This window comes from Trachemys scripta, chromosome 11 (assembly GCF_013100865.1).
Source record: "Trachemys scripta elegans isolate TJP31775 chromosome 11, CAS_Tse_1.0, whole genome shotgun sequence".
Classification (NCBI taxonomy): domain Eukaryota; kingdom Metazoa; phylum Chordata; order Testudines; family Emydidae; genus Trachemys; species Trachemys scripta.
The window spans coordinates 65751857-65772237 of record NC_048308.1 but is presented as its reverse complement, the minus strand read 5'-3'; the positions used below and the strand labels follow the sequence as shown (position 1 = coordinate 65772237).

General features: G+C 40.0%; 1 protein-coding gene across 1 annotated transcript in view; it reads right to left on the bottom strand.

Moving 5' to 3' along the window:
* SPAG16 (sperm associated antigen 16) overlaps window positions 1-20381 on the bottom strand; it is a 757728-nt gene that overhangs the window by 223138 nt on the left and 514209 nt on the right. Inside the window, exon 13 of the mRNA XM_034786388.1 lies at window positions 1498-1624. Coding sequence (XP_034642279.1) covers window positions 1498-1624 — 127 coding nt within the window. The remainder of the gene's footprint in view (window positions 1-1497; window positions 1625-20381) is intronic.

Sequence of the window (20381 nt, the reverse complement as noted above, 5' to 3'; positions counted from 1 at the left end):
AAAAAAAGGTATTTTAATATAAACAAAGGTCTTTTTTCCAATGAAGTTTTAACTTTATTTTTATATTTCAATATTCACTCTCTTCTTGAATTATTCATACTTCTGTCAAACTTCCTCAGCAACTAACTTCCATATCTAAGAACAATGAGTCTTGATTGACTCATTTTAACTTGTTGTGCTTAATGTTCATGATTCTTATTAAATTACCTTCTATCCTGTCTGTTTCTATGATCCATAAATAGAAAGTGGCTAATTAACTTCAGAATATTCCACTGTCCCCTTCACGAGAACGTCTCTCTCACATCTAACATTTGCGTAACTATTACAGCAATGACTTTTTCTCCCTCTTTCACATAGTTCTCCTCCGCATAATTATTTTTCATACCAACATGATCTCCTATATTCTGTGTATATTCTATATTTTGCTGCTTTGTGCTGCTAGAGTACTGCAAAGGGGACATAATACCAGTTCAACAGGCTACTTGAGAATTCCCACAGTGTAGGAGGAATACCATGGTTGTTCTCTCTGCTTTTTGGCCCAATCCTTTTTGTATTACCATGGGAGGTGGAAATCTGTCCCTCTTATTTTATTCCTAAGAGAACTTTTATTATTACATTCTTTATCAATGAGGATTAGACATTTAAATTGTGGTGTTGATTGAAAGCAACAGAGATCAAGAGGTTGCAATGTACCAAGCATCATTCTGTATTGTATATACTGTGTGGAGTGTGCCTATCACTCCAGGCGTTTATGCACATAGGAAAAAGTGAGGATAGGGAAGAATGAGAGGGAGAGATGTATATTTTCAGCCAGTACCCACAGTGATATATTCCCTTTCTTGAGAGAATGACCCATAACTCATAAGAGGTCAGCAGTGAGTTATGAAGGCCATTCCCTCAAAAAGAAAACATATTAGACCTACACACTATTGTGTCCTCTATTCCTCCCCCACCCCCAACCATTTTTCACTGCTAAATTTTCTTTATAAATAATTTAAAGTCAATTTTAATGCTTATGAAAGGTACCAGACAGAGCTCACTGTCAACTGTTCTATTTGCAGAATAAATACAGCGTCACTGTAGCAGGGCAGTCTTCCACACACAGTTTTACCAAATTCTCAACTCTATTCTGCAGGGGGCAGTTATAAGGCTGGGATTCAGCCCTTAGCCTTTTTGCTAAGAATGCCAATAAGGACAACAATTAATACTAAGTGTGACTGTTGTTCCTGTGATGTTGATATCTGCGTATTAGCAAATATACTTAGATGAACAACACATTTCAGAGGTCCCCCAAAGAGCAGTTACATGGTAATAACTTTTTGGTCAGTAGATAATACCTGAAGATGAACGGCTCTGTATACTACTACCAAGTCCCCTAACAAACGTTGATTTTCTGCACCAGCTTTTACACTTCTTTTCATTAATCAACAATTGTATTTGCACAGTGCCACTAACTTCCATATATTCTGAAAGAGTCCAAAACCACAGATTACTCACTGTTCTGGCATCCCAGAGAGATAGGGTCTTGTCTGCAGAGCTGGTGAGAATGGTGTTGGAGAATGGAAGAAACTCTATACTATTGACCGAATCCTTATGTCCACGCATGGTGTATCTGCATCTCTCACTATAAAAGAAAACAATGACAGAAATATAACTTGTCATTAAAGAGAATCAGCAGTCTAGAAGACAATGGCAGTAAAACAGAATCAGATTTCAAATGGAGTTAATTGTCTCAGTTACTACTTTCAGAGAAGTTAGTACATAGGGGAAGGTTTATAGCACAGGCTAAAACAACCATCATCAAAAGGTTCCTTATGCTTTCTATAGAGTTATTTGAACTTTTGAAAGGTTGAGAGGTACCCACTGCATTGGAGAGAAAAAGATCAAAAGACAGCAAAATAAGTTACCACCTTACTAATATTCCAAAGAGCATTTATACAAACTATGGCTCTACAATGAAGAAAGGTTAAACAAACTGGGCATGTTGAGTCTTGAGAAAAGAAGACTGAGGGGAAACTGATAATCGTCTTCATATATGTTAAGGGATGTTGTAAAGAGGACTATGATCAATTGGTCTCCATGTCCACTAAAGGAAGTACAACAAATAATGAACTTAATCTGCAGCAAGAGAGATTTAGGTTAGATATTAGGAAAAACTTTCTGGCTATCCGGGTAGTGAAGCTCTGGAACAGACTTCCAAGAGGGGGTTGTAGAATCCCCATCACTGGAGGGTTTTAAGAACAGGTTGGACAAACACCTATCAGGGGTGGTGTAGATTTACTTAGTCCTGCCTCAGCAAAGGGGACAGGACTCAATGTTTTCTTGAGGTCCTTTCCACCCCTACATTTCTATGATTCTGTGAAATAAGCGTCTCAGTTCAGAAGTGTTCAAAATACTGATTTTATTTTATTTTTATTATTTACTTTGCTTTACCAATGATTGACATTTGGATTGGTGATGGTCAGGAGAAGGGCATGGGAAGGGGTAGCATAGATGAGTCCAAAACAGAAACATTTAACCAACTCTCCTCTGCTCTGGAATTTTGGGGTTTCCAGAATGCACTCCTGTAGGGGGCCAGGGTGGCTGCCCTCCGAACCTGAGGGTAAAGGGCCTTTCCCTCAGCCTGAGTGGGCGGGGCCAGCCCAAGCTTGCTCCACCCCCCGGAAGGGGAGGGGTGGAACAGGAAGTATAAAGGGCGGGGCCCTTAGCTCAGTTAGGGCAGCACCAGGGAGGGAGGCAGACACAGGCCGTGGGCTGCTCCCTTCAGAGCCTGCTGCCACACCAGGGGAGGCCCTGGACCTGTGGAAACCTCACCTGGAGGACGGACTGGGGCTGCCAGGACTGCCCGCTGCCGAGTACCCAGAGGAACTGGAGGAGTCGGAGGGGGAGCGGGAGCTGCCAGCAGCCGAGTACCCAGAGAAGCTGGAGGATCCTGAGCCTGAGGGGGAGCCGGAGCTGCCAGCAGCGGAATACCCCGACGCACTCACGGGACCAGAGGGATTCGGGCGAGCAATCGGGTAGGAAGTAGCCCAGGGACAGAGCTGTACAGTGGTGAGTCTATGTAGCGGGACGACCCCGCTGACCCAGTGGTGGGACCCTCGTTCTGCCACTGTCAGGGCCCTGGGCTGGAGCGCAGTGGTGTAGGGTGGGCCTGCGCTCCCCTACCCGGCAGAGCCACGCCGGGACCTTAGCCGGCGCTCCCCTGCCTGAGGGGCGCGCTACTGACCTTTGCCGGCGCTCCCCTGCCTGAGGGGCGCGCTACAGACTCTGGCTGGCGGCCGCCCCGCCGCTAATTCCCCGCTGACGGAGGCGTGACCCAGGCCGGCCAGTGACCTCATAGCTCCCCACCGCCCCCTAGCGGGTAGGTGGGCCAACGCCGATCACAACTCCTGCTTCTGGAACAGTTTGGATGGCGAGGATAATGAGCTTATAAAAACCCCAAAGCACAATTCCTTTTTGCCCATATCAAGTTGTTGCATCCTTACTTGCTTGTCAAGCCACTTTAAGGTTTCAAAAGGATTAGTTTACCACACAACCCCCTCCCCCCCCACAGAATTTTACAATTAGTAATAAGATCAGTTCGGTCCTGTATGTCCTAGTGCCTCAAATAAAGAGCGGCAGATAAACTAGCAAACAAACAGAAAGCAGCCACACACCACAACCCATTGTAATTCGAACTGTCAGTTCAGTATTTTATTCATTGCACATTTGGTTTGATACCTAAAAACACACCAGTTCTGAGCTGGCCACTGAATACATTGGGCTGGCAAATTAGATTACTGGAGGGGGAAGGGTGTGGCGGGGGGGGGGAGCAACTGCAAAAGGCCAAATTTCTTACAGTATTCTCTTTAGGAGGCTGTCAGCAGAGGGAATTAAAGATTTTGTGTTTTTTTTTCCATTCCTGCATGATGCCATAGAGCTGTTGCAGGGGGTTTTTTTTGGTACTAAAAACATTGGAGATCAGATGCAGACCACTAGAGCTTAAAGAGGCTTGCCAGAGGCTCATACTGATCTGCCAGAGAAAAGCAAGTTCCCAGACTTACTTAAGACTCCTTTCCATTTTCCAGGCTCCCCATCTGAAGATCAATATTGTCTCTGAAGAGGGTGTATAGGTGTGTGTGTGTGTGGCTGCTTCCAGAATGGAAATTTTACCCAGGAAATATATTTCAAATACACTGTATATTGTACATATTATTCTATTATAGATATTACATTATACTATATATTTTATAGTATTTATAGTATAGTATGTGTTATGTTGTAACAAGGATCCAAGTTAAAGAATCTGTTATTTATATCATACATGTAGCTTCCTGGCTTTTAGAGATTACTGCATAGTTTGTCTGATGTTCATGATTATTTGTTATACAGTGATAAAGTAACTTATTATGTTTTATATTCCCCATGGTCGCACTGCTTTAACCGTCAGGACAGATATACATGCATGTGGGCATATGTACATTTTCAAAGGTGACTAGTGATTTTCGGGTACCCAAGCTGATATGCCTTAAGGGAAACTGATTTTGAGATGGTGGGTACTCAGCATTCTCTCTTAGAGCCATGTAAGAGAATGACTGGTGATGTTGAATGCCCACCTGGAACTTTTGAAAATTTAGGCCAGTTTTGTTCCATTAGAAAAGAAAGAAAAGAGAAAGAGAAAGAGAGAGAGAGAGAGTGAGTGCACAAGCATGTTTTGGGGGACATACTTCTGTACAGTAATGTAATAAGAGGATTTATATCACACTCTTCCCAAAAAGGTAGCTGAAAACTACATCTTATCTGTTTGTGGAATGGGACAGAGGGGTGGAGAGGGGGAGGAAGAGTATTGTTCATGAGTTCATAAGGCCTAAAATAGGGGCATCCCAGGCAGACTGGCTGCAAGAACAGACTTGTGAGAGATTAATTAGGTGCCAGAGCAGGAAGGTCCCATTCAGAATCCCTGAGCAAGGTGAAAATGGACTAAAGTGACGGACAATAACAGCAATGGAAGGGAAGGAAATGAGTTGTACATTTCCATCAAGCACATAAACACTTAGGCTTGATACAGCTTTCTCTCTCTGCCACCTCCATACCAATGTGTAGTGATGAGAGAGCTCTCTCACGCTCCAGATTTAATTTACCACTCTGGTAACTGACTGACTGATATTTCTGAGCACCTCTGACTGCTAGATAAAACAAACTCATCTTCCCTTCCAGCCAAGAGAGAATTTAAATGAGAGTGCATTTCTTGCATACAATCTAGATGTTCTACTGTGGCAAAGGAAAACTTGGTTTGAAGCAACATACCAACTGACTCTAGCGCATTTTATACACAATGGGCCAGATTCTACACTTTTGACATGGGAGGAAATCCAGAGAAACTCCATTGTTTTAAAACTAGTTGCTGCAGAGATAGCCTGATGAAACAACGAACAGAATCCTTTCATTGTAAAGCAAACACTCATTATAGATGGGTTTAGGTGGTTCAGAAATTTTTGGGTAGCTCAGAAAATAGAGGAAACCACCTATGCCTGGTAGGTTAGGTATTTGTACCAACCTGACAATTTCCTTAAAGCCCCAGCCACTGGAGTCATATGAACACGAGTATCTCAGCTTTCACTTTTTTAAAGTAAGTTTTTAGCCCTCATGTTAGCAGAAAACAGAATACAAATGTGACCCCAGTGTACCTTAAAAAAATAGAAGACAAATAGAAATAACCCGAATTTTTTTAATTAAAAAAAATGTTGATGGGGGGGGGACGGGCTGACTCATGATTATTGAATATTTGGCCTTGGCAATTGTGGTAGTGTTCAAATAGCACTTGGTAAAAATTGCTAAGCAAGCAGCTGGATGCACTTTATTAGCACTTTGCCCACTTAAACTAAAGAGGACAAACCATCTCGAACATCTTGCCACTTTGTCAGCTATCACCTTACACACACACTGTTGTCAATTTAAAAGTCTAGCGAGCCATAGATCGTGCACCATGTAATTCCACCACACCTACTTGCAGCCACTGTTCTGGATTTGCTGCTCAGAGCAGCAAGTTCCCATGGTCTCTTTGAAAATAGCAAAACCCTAGCTGTAGGATATTAGGTGTAAAGGGATCTGCTGATGGTTGTGTTCACGCTAAGTAATCAACACAGGCTGGCAATTGAGGGTGTGTCCATTTTTAAAATAGAATCAACTGCACCAGATTTTTAAATGAAAGAAATGATAAAAAAAATGGAATAATTAATCTTAAAATGGGGCCTTGTATAGTAAGTTACAATTGAAAAAAAGATAATAAAGCACAAACACACTTTAATTATGCAATAATACACATGCAACTTATCTTATTCCAATGCCATATTAGGCCTTGATTCAAAAAAGGCACGTAAGTAATGTGCTAAACAGTATGCCTCAAAAAGCAGCATCTTTCCTAACAATTGTTTTCTCAAATCATAACATGGAAAATAACACTAAACTCCTTTTTCATTTCTATCATATAACATCCTACCATCTGAACTGCCTTTGCTATCAACTAAAAACATGTGGGAAATTTGCACCACACCGTGATTAACAAATAATCTACACACACTAGTTCTGTGAATGTTTTGTAAGATCACACACCAATCTCAACCCTGTTAAACTGATAGAATTGGACCAGTTAAAAGGAGAATACCATCAACAGAAACACACCCTATTAATTACCCACTATGTGACTTTATCTCCTAAATGTGTTTAAATCAGGCACTGAACCTTTCTAGCCAAGATCAAAAAAGAAGTATAGCAAATGGGCTGGCTTGAGACATTAAAATGCCAGTTTGTTTTATGATGTTATAAATACATCCTATCACGTCTTTATATTTTATTACCTCTATTTTATTTCTAGGTAGCTTCACATATGACACATCCAATTATTCATGTCAAGAATATAAAACGACTAGTATTTCAGTAAAAAGTGCCTACCATCACTTATGACAATGATTTTTTTCTTGACCCATTATTTCACTAAACATAACCAGGGTTTCATAAGACATTGATGAGTGGGGACATATCCTCTATAAAGCATATTTGTCTTAGAAAAGGTACAGATGTGTATAATATTGCCAATATGACCCATTCAGATCAATACAAGATATTCTTTCATTACCTCCCTTCAATAAAATGAAGTTATCTTCTAATTCTGAATACTCAGTTTACAGTCACTGTGTAATTAATGTTTGTACAATGCTTTGAAGAAGGAAAAGTGCTGGAGTACATAGGTGCTTATTATTATTTTTGTAAACATACACAATTCTCTTCCCTAATGTAAATGTACATACACTTAGAAATAAAATGAAGATCAGATAATTGGTTGTATAAATAATTGATATTAATAATACTCAGAATTTAGAGTATTTTCATCTTCAAAATCCTGGACAAACATCAGTGGTGCTATATTGTGCAAATGGATCTGTGTGGGCAGTCCCTGACTTCAGTGCTGATTTGGGGGGTCTACCTGCATGGATCAATTTGCAGAGTCTAGCCCGAAGTCATTAAGCCTCACAACTGCAATTATGTTGCCTTATTCAAAGGCTAGGTTTTCTCATTGTACATTTTTAAACCACACTGGTGGGTTAAATTAAGATTAAGTGCCAAATCTCTGATTATTCACATCAGCAATCTCATTGAGCTCAGTGTGACTACTCTTGGGAGTAAGGCAAGCAGTGGCTGGAGATTGGCTACATTAGAGTAGCAACCCAATCCTGCTCCCACTGAAGACAATGCAAGTTTTGACATTGGTTTCAGGGGGAACTGGACTGGGCCTTAGTTTATCACCATGGCAGGTTGGCAGTCCAAACCCTCAGTCCTGTACACAAGAAACTGAGCATGTAAAAAGAAACAGACCCCTGAAGCAATACAGACTTGACTGATAAGTTAAAAATTCTCCACTCTTCCCTCCATCCCTTCCTCTTTAGTCTGCTAATATCAAAGCCAAGGCTTAACTGCTAGAAACAACAAGGGGAAAAAACTCACAAGATAGTATCATGTTTTATTAATATTTTCTAGGTATATAAATAAACACATTTCCTCTGACTCAGCAACTTCACAAGTCAGCAATAAACTATCATTATATTCTTCTGTTATACCTCCTTGAGAAAAATGAAAATTGATGAGTCTCATAATTTAACTGTGACATCTCCATTCTTAAAGTTCTGAGATGGTTCAAACTGCTTCTCCTTTCATTAAAAAGATACCAATCAATTTTAGCCACTTACATTTTGGTCTTGCTGCAGAATTTTAATTTACACTGATAGGCAGTGTAAATTAAACATACTTTTCCTGTATTTTGAATGGAGCTGAATTTAACATGGCAGCTATTCTTTGACATCAAGTTATAAAGTGTCTTGCCATGACAAAAAACGTAATTGGCCCTGCATTGGTTCACAGTGAAGTCAATGGCAAAACTCCCATTGATTTCAATGAAAGCAAGATCAGGCCATTTGTTTATGCAACAATGTAACCCGGTGCCAACATAACCAATGGAGCCATAGCAATTCTGGCGATATGTTTTGTTGGCTAACAGCTGCCCCAGTACTAGAAGAGGGAATGCAGAAGGCTATTTTGGCTCTGCCCTTGCAATGAACACTATGCAGGCAAATCCTTCTGCCCACATAGTATCCCATTCTCCATATGGGGTCCCATATCTACCTGTGGAGAGCAGCTCAGGGCATGAGCAACATTTGAGTTTAATGCACTGCTCAACAGAAACATTAAAAAAGAACAGGAAAATAATCTAGTTGTGATGCTGGAGGTTAGTTTTGGAAATTTACTGGACCTTCTGGGATCTTTGCTCCTGGTATGTTTTTCCTGGTCTAAAAATTATCTTGTTGCATTTCTGTAATTTGAAAAAAATGCCTCCATTGAACACTACTCAGAGAGGGAAAACATATGGGACTAAACGGCATAGAGAACACACAAAGAGTGGCCCAGGATAGATAGGGATGGCAGTGCCTTGTTTGTGTCCTTAGTGACATCTAATGGTTCAGAAAGGATTCAGATTGACAACAAATATCTGCAGAGAGGGGGCATTTGATGAACATGTCTTCAGCTGATTGCATACTTACAATTCACTGGGAGAAAGCAACCCTCTAGTCAGAACAATATTCTGAAATGAGACTGGAGAACAGAAAAATATTCCCAGCTCTGGAAACAAGGGTTCTATAAGTGCTGGAGGAAAGAAGCACCAAAAGCCTATGCCTGACCTCCATGACTGAAAGGCTTAGGTTTCTCAGCTAATTACAAATTTAAGAACAGGAATTATATTATTGCAAGAAATAAAAGCAGAAGGCAACACAATATTTCTTAGTGTACCCAAGTACTGCTGTGGGGAGAAAAGTATAGTAACAGACTTTTGGAGGGGTGCCCGTTCCATTAAATGTATATTAGTGGAAACTATATCACTGAATTGGTTCATGAAAGTTTCCAGCATTGGGTGGACACCCAGTAAGAAGACTGCTCAGTCTCCCAAGAGGCATCACTGAAGAAATACTGGTTGCTATGGTGTTGCAAATGCACTTGGCTCCCTGATGGTTCTTGCTATCCTAAGATGCAATGAGGACCCCTATCTTCCACTCTTCTGATTGCTGAGCTTGTTTCTGTCTCGACCGTACTATGGTAGTGGCTGTTGTGTTTTCTAGCACAAAAGACTTTTACAAGGACCTACTGGGGACACCTAGCAAAAGAAGATTGAAAAAAATATGAAACTCTTTATTTTCCTCCTGGTGTGTTTTAAATAGTCCTCAGAATCAGGACTTATTTTCGTAAATACTGAAAATAACTTCTGATAGGTACTATTATTTGGCTTGTTTTATATGACTGAAGTATATATCCTGGCATTACTTAATTAGGCTTTAACAGGAGAGTGTAAAGAAGCCTAACAGTGTATGACTATAATCTTTGTCACCTGTTCTGCAATGACTTGAAACATTAATAATGAGGCTTTTGCTAATTATTCTAATGAAGGATTAGTCAGATAATGATTTTACACTGCTGTGAACATGTAGAGTGCTATGTAAAGTGGTAAGTATTATTATTTAGATTATTTTCGGTTTCAGATAACGGCTTTTAAAAGAAGAAAAGATAAAAGGTCTGTTAAAATAAAAGAACAAAGTTAAAGCTTCAAACTTGCAGAGACTTAGGGCTCCTCTACACGTAGTTTCAATACTGATTTAACACCTTTGATTCAGAGTGTGATTTTATTCTGCTATAATTGAATTGGTAGAATCCCTAGTTTGAATGCAGTAAAAGAAGCTTTGTATCGGTGTAATTGCATCCACGTTGGTGAGCTATGCCGATTTCTAAATCTATATAGCTGAAGCAGTGCAAAATCTGCTTATGGACAAGACCTTATGGAGGTGCTGAACTTCATGCATGCGGATTGGGGGACTAATCAAGGATTTAAAGTTAGATATGTGCTTAAGTGCTTTGTTGGATCCAGGCCAGAGTGCACAGCCCCTCACAGGAGCCAGACCTAAAACAACCACAGTAATTAGCACCTGTATTGGTAGCGTCAACAGAAAGCCAACAGAGTAAATGATCATAATGAAGGAAGACAACTAGTTTTTCACTCCTACCCCTGAGGCTGAGGCACATTGGTAAGGCAGACTGGGAAAGCTTGGGCTATTGTACAGTAAGATGTATCTAGTCTGATGTAGAATAGATGATAGGACTTCCGTTTCCAGGATTGCCATTTACTTTTCGGGGGGAAGAAATACTGCAAAAATGCCTTAGCTTGTTCAATGACAATACCCTATGAGATAAAAAGGCTTAGAATATTCTACACGTTTTTCATACCAGATTTAGATGGATATTTCACTTTTAAAATATCGACTAAATTGGCCTGTGTATTTGCTCAGCTTGCTTTAAAATATCCATAGAGAAAGAGCTTGACTGTCAAAGGAGTTGAGCACTCCCACCTCCAGCTGAAGTCGTCAGCAACAGCCAGGACTCAGCACTTCTCACAATCAGGCCAAAAATATTTGCTAAAGTGGATACCTTATTTGTGTGTCGTGTATTATGAATGGAAACATATTATTAATAATAGGCAAAGATTTTCACAGTGACTAGTCATTTTTGGGGCCCATACCTGAAAGGGGTCTGATTTTCAGATAGTCGGGGTTGAACACTCTCTGAAAATCACACCTCTTCAATGGGTTTCAAATCGGGCACTTAAAAAATGAGGTACCTGAAATAACTAGCCACTTTTGAAAATCTTGGCTTTATTTTATGAAGCAATCCTCTCCTATCCCCATCAAGGAAACTGGGGTGCCACTTAAGTAGTTAAAAATAATCACAAATAGATGTAAAACATATAATTAAACCATCATGAAACATTGCAGTACTAGTATGACCATGTTTTCTGCCCAGCAGCTCTGTAGCAAAAGAATAAACTATATAACTCCCTCCCTGAGGACAGTGGGCTTATCCTCAAATAATGTATCAGCTGAAATCAGCCCTGAATTGATGTCACATTTCAGTAAGCATCTCTTATGAGGCTTGTTCTGAAGCTGCTTTTTGTTCTGGTCTCTCGCACTCTCTTCATATAGGTAAAACTTTTGCTTTTTCTGATTTGTCTTGGATGACTAAATCCAGGTTTTTCCCTTAATCCAGCCAAGTTTATATTGCTGCTGGTTGCTACAAGGCAACAACATAAAGGGGAAAGCTTCCTTGACTTGTACTTTGAGGGATCAAATGGCTTCCCAAGTGACTTTTTTTTTTTTTTGTAGTATCCTTAAGGTTACTTTAGGCCTGCCTTGTCCAGACACACTGCTGCAGCCATAGTTTTGTGTTCCAGTTTTTCAAATAAGATATCCAGGAAAGTTCACTTTCTAGATTTAATGTTCAGTCTTTCCTATACTTTATTTCCACCAGACTGAATTGTTATAAAAGCTGGTTGAATGGATGCTTCCGTTATAGCGCCTGTTCTCTTCCATGATTTGGTATTTGTTTTTAGATTTACAAAATGTATCCATCAGTTACTGGGATGCAAGAAGAAAATTGTAAAAACAGCATACATCTGTCAACCCAAACAGATTCTTAAACCAGAATAAATCTTAGCAAGTTTCCTATAATTTCACCCCTCTGGCTAAATGGCTGACAAGGTCCCTATTTCTCAGTTTCTCCGTGAATTTGCCTTTTATCCCAAAACAGGGCATTTCAGCAATTTCAGAACTTCTTCACCAAAAGTTTTTCAAGTTGGGCCTTGAACCCAACAGTGTTTTGCAAATATTTTCAGTTTTGACAAATCGGAAGTTTTCAGTCTAAAAATAAAAAGTGTTGTTGAAAAACTCCCAACAAGTTCTAGTTAGGGACCAGATTGTAAAAAGTATTTAGGAGACTAAACATGCAGGTAAACACTTAGTGGGATTTTCAGTAGTTCATAGGTGCCTAACTCCCATTAGCTTTCAAGAACTCCCTTAGGAACTTTTGAAAATCCAACCCTTAGTCTATATTAAATAGTGGGAGACTGGCCCTGTTGAAAACTATATTTGCAACATCTTTCTTATAGGAATTTATAGTTGAAGAGGAAAAGGCTCTCCCCATTGATGAGTTGGAGGGGGCTCTCCTGAGGCCTCTGTTAAAGTTGACCTTGGGCTCCATGAAGGACAACCATGACACTTTTTTTAAATGCAAGATTCTAGCCTTCTCCCTTGTGAAATGTAAATAGTTGTATACCTATGGACAGGAACAAGCAGCTGGACTCCAGTTATACAGCCTGATGCTAGGGGAAGGAACAAAGACCTCCTCTTTCTCACACACAAAATGAGCTTGTTTATTTTGGGACGTATTCCAGAAAAATCAGCTCACTAACCTTCCCAACAATCCATAGGCTGGCCCTGCATGATAGTGACCAAGGGCAGGTATTGGGTATGTATGGGGGGAAGACAGACCTAATCTGCTATTTCATTCCACCTGATTCCTAGATTCTCGATACAACAGGATGGCATGAAAGTTTTCATATCACACCCCCCTTTCCCCCAGGCAAGAAGATTAGTGTGCAATCTGAGTCACTGAGATTTCTCAATATGCACATAAGAAACTGTACAGTAATTTGCATTCACCGAACTCCTCATCCAAATGCGCAACCCACCAAAAACCACGCAAAAGGTGTTAACATAATTCCATTGGAGATCATCCGATTATTCTGATTGATACATACAAGAAAATGACTGAATCAAAAGCACAGTCAGATAAAAATACTGCAGCACATCAAATCCAAGCTATGCAGTTGCAGCTGAGTGTTAGTGGCACGTCTCCTTTCTTTGGAAGAGATGCCCTTTTTATTCATATCGCCATGGCACCTCCAAGCCAGTGTGTGGTCATCTTGGAGGGGAAGGTTATAGGCTAAAATGCCAAGTTCCAATCTGTGCCAATATTATGCAGTACTAACACACAGAGTTTGGAACCAATGCTGTGCTTCATGTAAGTTAACATGAAGATATATATATTATTGGGGTTCCACCAACAATATCTATACAGCTTATTAATGGTTGAGTTTGATCTACTTGGTATACAGCCATTACACACATCATTGGTACCCTGGTCCTCTTTTGACTTGATTTTCTTCCTCATTTTAAATGTGCCTGACATTGCTTTCAATCTATGAAATGAGCAAATACTTTTGAAAACAGTACAAAATGGCTGAAACACAATAAATATAAGCACATAAATATTAAAGTGAGTAAAATGAATTTCAGTGTGTTTTCAAATTGGTTTTCTTCAGAGCGGGAGTTTCATTATTTGGCCAAATGAAATGGATTTTGAGTGGGTGGCGGTCTTAAGGAGGCATGCTGCACTGTTTCAATGGCTTTATGAGCTTGGGAAGATATGAATAATGGATTTGTTGTGCACTTAGACGCAGCATCACAACAAATACAATATCATTCTGGTTCTCTAATAAGCAGCTGCTGGAGTGAGGAATAAAAAACCTTGCCTCCTGGTCTAACCTACAGGTGATATCATTTTCAGTCAGTTTATTTTTCATAACCATTGAAACAAATTACTGCATTGGCTCGGTCTAGTTTTATAGGGAGAAACCACTGAAAACACAGCAAATAAGAGGCTAACTTCCAGAGGTCGTCTCTTATTCTGATCTGTGATTTAGCTCTTGAAGGGACCAACCTTTCAAAAGGCAGATGTGCCAGGGTGTAACTAAACAAAGGATACTACTGATTTTGAGGAGGCAGTTTCCAATGGGGAGGGATTGTGTAATTGTTGCCCTAGCTATTATGCACTCAGTTCCATAACCATGGAGTCACAAACTGCTAGAAAGGTTTGGGGAAACAATACTGGTGCATCTCCTGCTGTCTTAACTTGGGCACAAGCTCTCCCCTGCATTTATAGTTGAAGTGTTGCTGTAGCGGTGTGGTCCCAGGATACTAGAGACACAAGTTGGGTGAGGTAATATCTGTTATTGGACCAACTGCTGTTGGTGAAAGAGACAAGCTTTATAGAGCTCCATTGCCTTTTTCACCAACAGCAGTTGGCTCAATAAAAGATATTACCTCACCCACCTTGTCTCTCTAACCAACATTTAATCAGGTGGGAGAGAATTACAATGGGGCAGCGTTGCCAGGAGACAGGAATTAAGCTATATGCAGTTTTGCTGTAACCATCTCGGTCTCTGGATATTAGAGAGACAAAGTGAGGTAAGGTTCCAAAGTCAAGCACTCAAAAGTTAGGAGATGCTTAAATTAAGGTGTCTGTGCAATTTTAATTAATTCCCTCCTTCCCTTGTGCATATGTTTATGGTACAGTCTTTAATTATGTGCTCACATACTTTTCTCCCACAGAACCTCTGCTTTTATCCTTCCTGCGTCCGTGGCTCACGTCTGCTCCCCACTGCAGCTTATGTCCTTCCCCCTGCTCCTGCCCCGCTTTTCCCTCTTGTTCCTGTCACCCATATGCCATCAACTTCCCTCTCTGCTCATGCCTCTGTCCCCATCTCCTGCTCCTATCTCCCAAGCTCTTTTCCCTGAGCCCCAGCCCTGTGTCTCTTCCTCCCGCCTATTCCCAGTTCCTCATCCTTCTACATTCCAGTCAATCAGTTCCTCCTTCTCCATGCTACCAGTTTACAAGCAGGGGGAGCATTGAGAACACGGAAGAGAAAGTCTCCTTGCTCTCAGTTCTTGTGCCTAGCACCATGGTGGCTTCAAGAAGAGCTATTGTAGAGAAAGTCCTGCTTTGTCCCTGCAGCTCTTGGATGAACCATGCTCAGTCACTTGGTGGGAATGGTGCATTCTCAGTCAGGTCACACGGGGGAGCTGTGAGGGGATAGAGTATTCCCAGTGCAGACAAAATTTCAGAGAATTTAGCTGCCAAACTTTAACAAGTCTCTCCAGATCATGTGTGAAACAGTTACAAGATTTTTCTTTAAAAAGTTAAAAGAGTGTAATTTCCCCTAGCCACATTCTCAGAAATCGTGGACTGTTTTACATGAAATTTTCCCAAAAAATTCTCTCTTGAGGCAATGATTTCAATTGATCCAAATGGTTTATATCTGCAGAATTATAAACCATGAAAAACAGCAATCTTGACTATGGGACTCTTAAATATAGCTGCCTATAACAAAGGTTAATACTGACCACATACAATGACCAATGCTTTCTTTTTGTCTTTAAGAGCTGCCCTCTTCCATTTATTCTCTCTAAATGTCCTCAGGTTTACTTTTTACAAGCAAATGTCCAGAGGCACTGATTTTCTAGGAGACATTCCCCGTTACCATTGTTTTCAGTGTTATTTAATGGCTGCTATGAAATTTAAACAGGATTCTGGATTTTACCTTTGTACTTCTCTGAAAAATGGCATTGTGAGGTTCACCGTGTCTCAATAATCTCATTTAAAAATTGTTCTGTTTACAAAATAAGATTATTTTCTAACAAGTAGGCCTACAAACTCAACCACAGATCTGAAGTCAACATGGATTATTTCCTTTTCACACGACTACAAATTGGAAAAATTCTTCATGTTAAATTATGCCCTTTTTTACACCTGGGCAAACCGCAACATTTTCAGCGGGATTATACGGGTGTTACTGAACCTGTAATTTGAAGACAAAATGGGTGGCACAAATATTATTCAGGGCAGCATGTGTTCTGCAAAATCTTAGTTACCAGTGTTAATGAATGAAATGAAAGAACAGAGCTTGACTTTCAGATCCCAGGTTGAATTTGCTGTTCAGGCAACTAGAAAAATCATTTTTACCTGTAAACTGAGCAAATTTAATACAGAATTAATTGAGACAAATATACAACCCCAGAGTGCTCTTTTTACAGTTACTGTTAAGAGTGGAACTGCACTTCCAATTGTGTCTGAGGCTGTACACTAAAACAAAGAGAATACATTAGACTATGAGAAAATTACCTAAGCTTTGAATCTTAATGACATAAGCAAGGCCTAAAGATTTTCAAAATAGTCAGACGACCAAAACAGATTGAGAATAGCATATCTGAATCTGCTTGAAAATCAGCTGGCCATTACCATACAGTAAATATCAACACCTTTATAGATGTATGACCAGATCCTGTGAGAGCTGGGCACTTTCAACATCTATTGGCTTCAACCGGAATGGAGAGCAAACCTCAAATAATTGCCCCCTCTGTGATTATTGAGCACTGATCGTTGTACGGGCACTTTAGACCCGATTCTGTGCATACAAGTGCTTAACTGTACACATATTAATGGTTCCAAGGGTTTAACTGGGATTAGAGTTCAGTTAAATGTTTCAGACTAATAGTTTATTCACTGAAAAATACTGCGTTGGTTAACCTGAAACTATTGGCGAATTCACCAAATTGTTTTGACCATTTTTTGTTTCTTTGCAAATTAGATGCCATTCAGAAAAAAACTGGAGGAGGAAGAGAATGAGGTGACAGTCGTGCGATGAGAGAGACAGAGTTCCATTGCCCCCTCTACTTGATGTGCAGAAGGGATTTGAACTGAGGTCTCCCACATTGCAAGAGAATGCCCTACCTGCTGGGCCAACGTTATAAGGCAGGCCCCATTACTAGTACTACCTCTTTCTCCTCCTCTAGCCATTTTGTGACTCTAGACCTTCATTTTTATTTATTTATGTTTTGTCTTTATTTTTCAGAATGGCTGAAAACTGAACAAAACATTTTTTAGACCAGAAACAATATTTTTGTTGAGATTTTTTGGTTTCAGTTTCCGTTGATTTTTTTTTTTTTTTTTTTTTTCACTTCCAGGAAACTGAAAACTCAGTTATTCCCTTGCCCAGCTCTAATTGAGAAAACTCACAGGTGTAAGTTTATAAGCATGTGCATTAATGTTTCTGCAATCAGAGCCTCCACTATTGGCCCCAAAAGCCAGCATGGAGTACATGAAATCTAAAATTACAATAAGGTTAACAGATCAGCGCCTGCTAAGATTTTAAGGGCTGGCATTGTACATTTGGAAGATGTGTCACTGTTCTATACTCTCAGTAAAAATGTCATCTTCTTGTATAATATAAGTATAAGCTATTTCCATCAACAGATTGTGTAAATCCTAAATTGCAGAATGTAATCTTAGTTTATATCATTGTTGTAGGTGTTGAATATGTAATCAAAGTAATGTCAAAACATTGATTGATAACCTAATAAGAATTATGCAAAAAGTTCACACACTCAAGATTAGATTTTTGTCACCTGAGAGCACTAGCTGTTAATTTTATACACTGTATAACACACCGCATCCTCAAGCCATTATTTTCATCTAAACTTTCAAAATGCTGTTACTTCATATCTATGCTATTGCCATAAAAATGAAAGAAACAATTATATCTCTAAAAACCATCCTTCTAAGTAGAAAAACCTAATATATTAATTTAACTGCAAAACATCAAATATAACACTTTATTATGCAGATGATAGGTATAACTTCACAGGTCAGGTACAGTACAACTTCAAATATATTCATATATTCATACTTTGCAGTTTAGTAGCCCCAGATCTGACTGACAATAGGGGCTTGATTGAGAGCCATTACACACACATGCACCAATGACTAAGGGAATGTACATCATGTTCTTGCCCCCTGCATTGTCTACCACCATTGCAGGGCACAGGGAATTAGTTTAAAAGCCATTACTCTCCCTTTTGCGTAAAAGGGTGGGCAAGGACAGGGAGTGAAAGGAACCAGGCATAGGTCTTTCACAGATTACTTTCCCCTTGCATTAATGCCCAATCTGATTGTGCAGTGCCCATAGTCAAGGTTCGTGGCAAAGCCACAATCTAGCCCCAAATGTGAAAGTAAAACTAAAGGCTGTAGCCTATAGGCCTAGCCTGCTCGCTTGCCTATATGTCTTTTCTTACAGATTTCTTAGTTTCTGATGGGTTTGATTATTTGTTTTATTAGAATAGATTATAATTGGTTTATAGGTTTATATTAGAGTATATGTTGGCTGTAACGCAAGGGATCTACAGGCCACATCCTGTATGTTGACCTAAGATAGAGTTAGCACATATATGTTTGGGACCTTTCACCTACATGGTGGTGATGAGCTAAAGCAGAAGGTCCATATCTTTAACATAGATGGATAAAGGATATGTAGAAGCAGATTGGCATATAGGGCTTCCTAAGTTCATACCCTCTGTAAACTTAATAGATATACCACAAGGAAAGAACCAAAATAACCATGTAGGACAAAAATAACAAATGTGAGAATGATCTAATGTCATTAATATGTATCTATGTATGTATGTATATGTCATCAAAACGTACAAACATACCAGGCCATGGAGTAAGTGTACCCTAACATTTTGTGGGTGAGGAAACTAAATTTGGACAAAGAAGGAGGGCTCAAGTACTCAAACTCTATAAGAGACCTCCATGCCAAGGAGGTTTCTGAGTTCCAAAGCTTCTAAGTTCATAGAATCATAGAATATCAGGGTTGGAAGGGACCTCAGGGGGTCATCTAGTCCAACCCCCTGCTCAAAACAGAACCAACACCAACTAAATCATCCCAGCCAGAGCTTTGTCAAGCCTGACCTTAAAAACCTCTAAGGAAGGAGATTCCACCACCTCCCTAGGTAACCCATTCCAGTGCTCCACCACCCTCCTAGTGAAAAAGTTTTTCCTAATATCCAACTTAAACCTCCCCCTCTGCAACTTGAGACCATTACTCCCTGTTCTCTCATCTGGTACTACTGAGAACAGTCTAGATACATCCTCTTTGGAACCCCCTTTCAGGTAGTTGAAAGCAGCTATCAAATCCCCCCTCATTCTTCTCTTCTGCAAACTAAATAATCCCAGTTCCCTCAGCCTCTCCTCATAAATCACGTGCTACAGCCCCCTAATCATTTTGTTGCCCTCCGCTGGACTCTTTCCAATTTTTCCACATCCTTCTTGTAGTGTGGGGCCCAAAATTGGACACAGTACTCCAGATGAGGCCTCACCAATGCCAAATAGAGGGGAATGATCATGTCCCTCGATCTGCTGGCAATGCTCCTACTTATAAAGCCCAAAATGCCATTAGCCTTCTTGGCAACAAGGGCACACTGTTGAATCATATCCAGCTTCTCCTCCACTGTAACTAGTTCTTAATTGTAAGTTTTAAGGCAGTTAGTTAAGTAAAACTCTAAGTTAGCTTGGATAGCTCTTAATCGTCTCCTAAGCTCTGCACCTCTCACTCAGTTGAGGAACCTGGACCTGAACTCTCTTGGCATGCCAGAGGCAAGGCTGGTTCTTTGTCTCTTACCACCAAATTATCAAGGAAGGGTGAGTATATTAATCAAAAGCTTTATAGTATATAATATCACATGAATCTCTACAACAATATTGTTGCATTTCTAACTCTGATTATTTGACCATTTGATTACTATTTGAGTACTATTCCATTTATCTCAATAAAAGTCTTTAAGGCTATATTTGTCTCAGTGTGAGCATCCTTATCATATCCCCAAGGGTCTTTGCAAAGTCTGTGTAGCCTGATGCTGGGATAAGAACCTAATTTCCTTCTGATCGGATTAATTGGTGAGCCTATAACCCATACAATCCAAATTAATAATAGTAACCTTCTAAATCAGGCAAAAGGGCCTCATCCTGATACTCTCACTCTCTCCAAGTAGCACCTTACTCTGTGATTAATTCTACTGAAGCCAGTGGGACCACTCATGGGATAAGGTGCTATCTACCATGAGTAAGGGCATCAGAAATTGACCCTAAATGCTTAGTTCTAATTACTGTGGGCCAGATTGTGAAGCGCTTACTCCTAGCAGTGAGCAGCCACTCAGACTCATGTGACTGCTCATGACTATGCATAAGGGATTCACAATCTGGCCCTTTTATGTTCCACTACTTTCACTATAGCTATGGCTGAGAAGGTTTTTTTATTATAAGCCTTATTTTCAGGTGCTTAGATCTTTCCAAAGGCATTA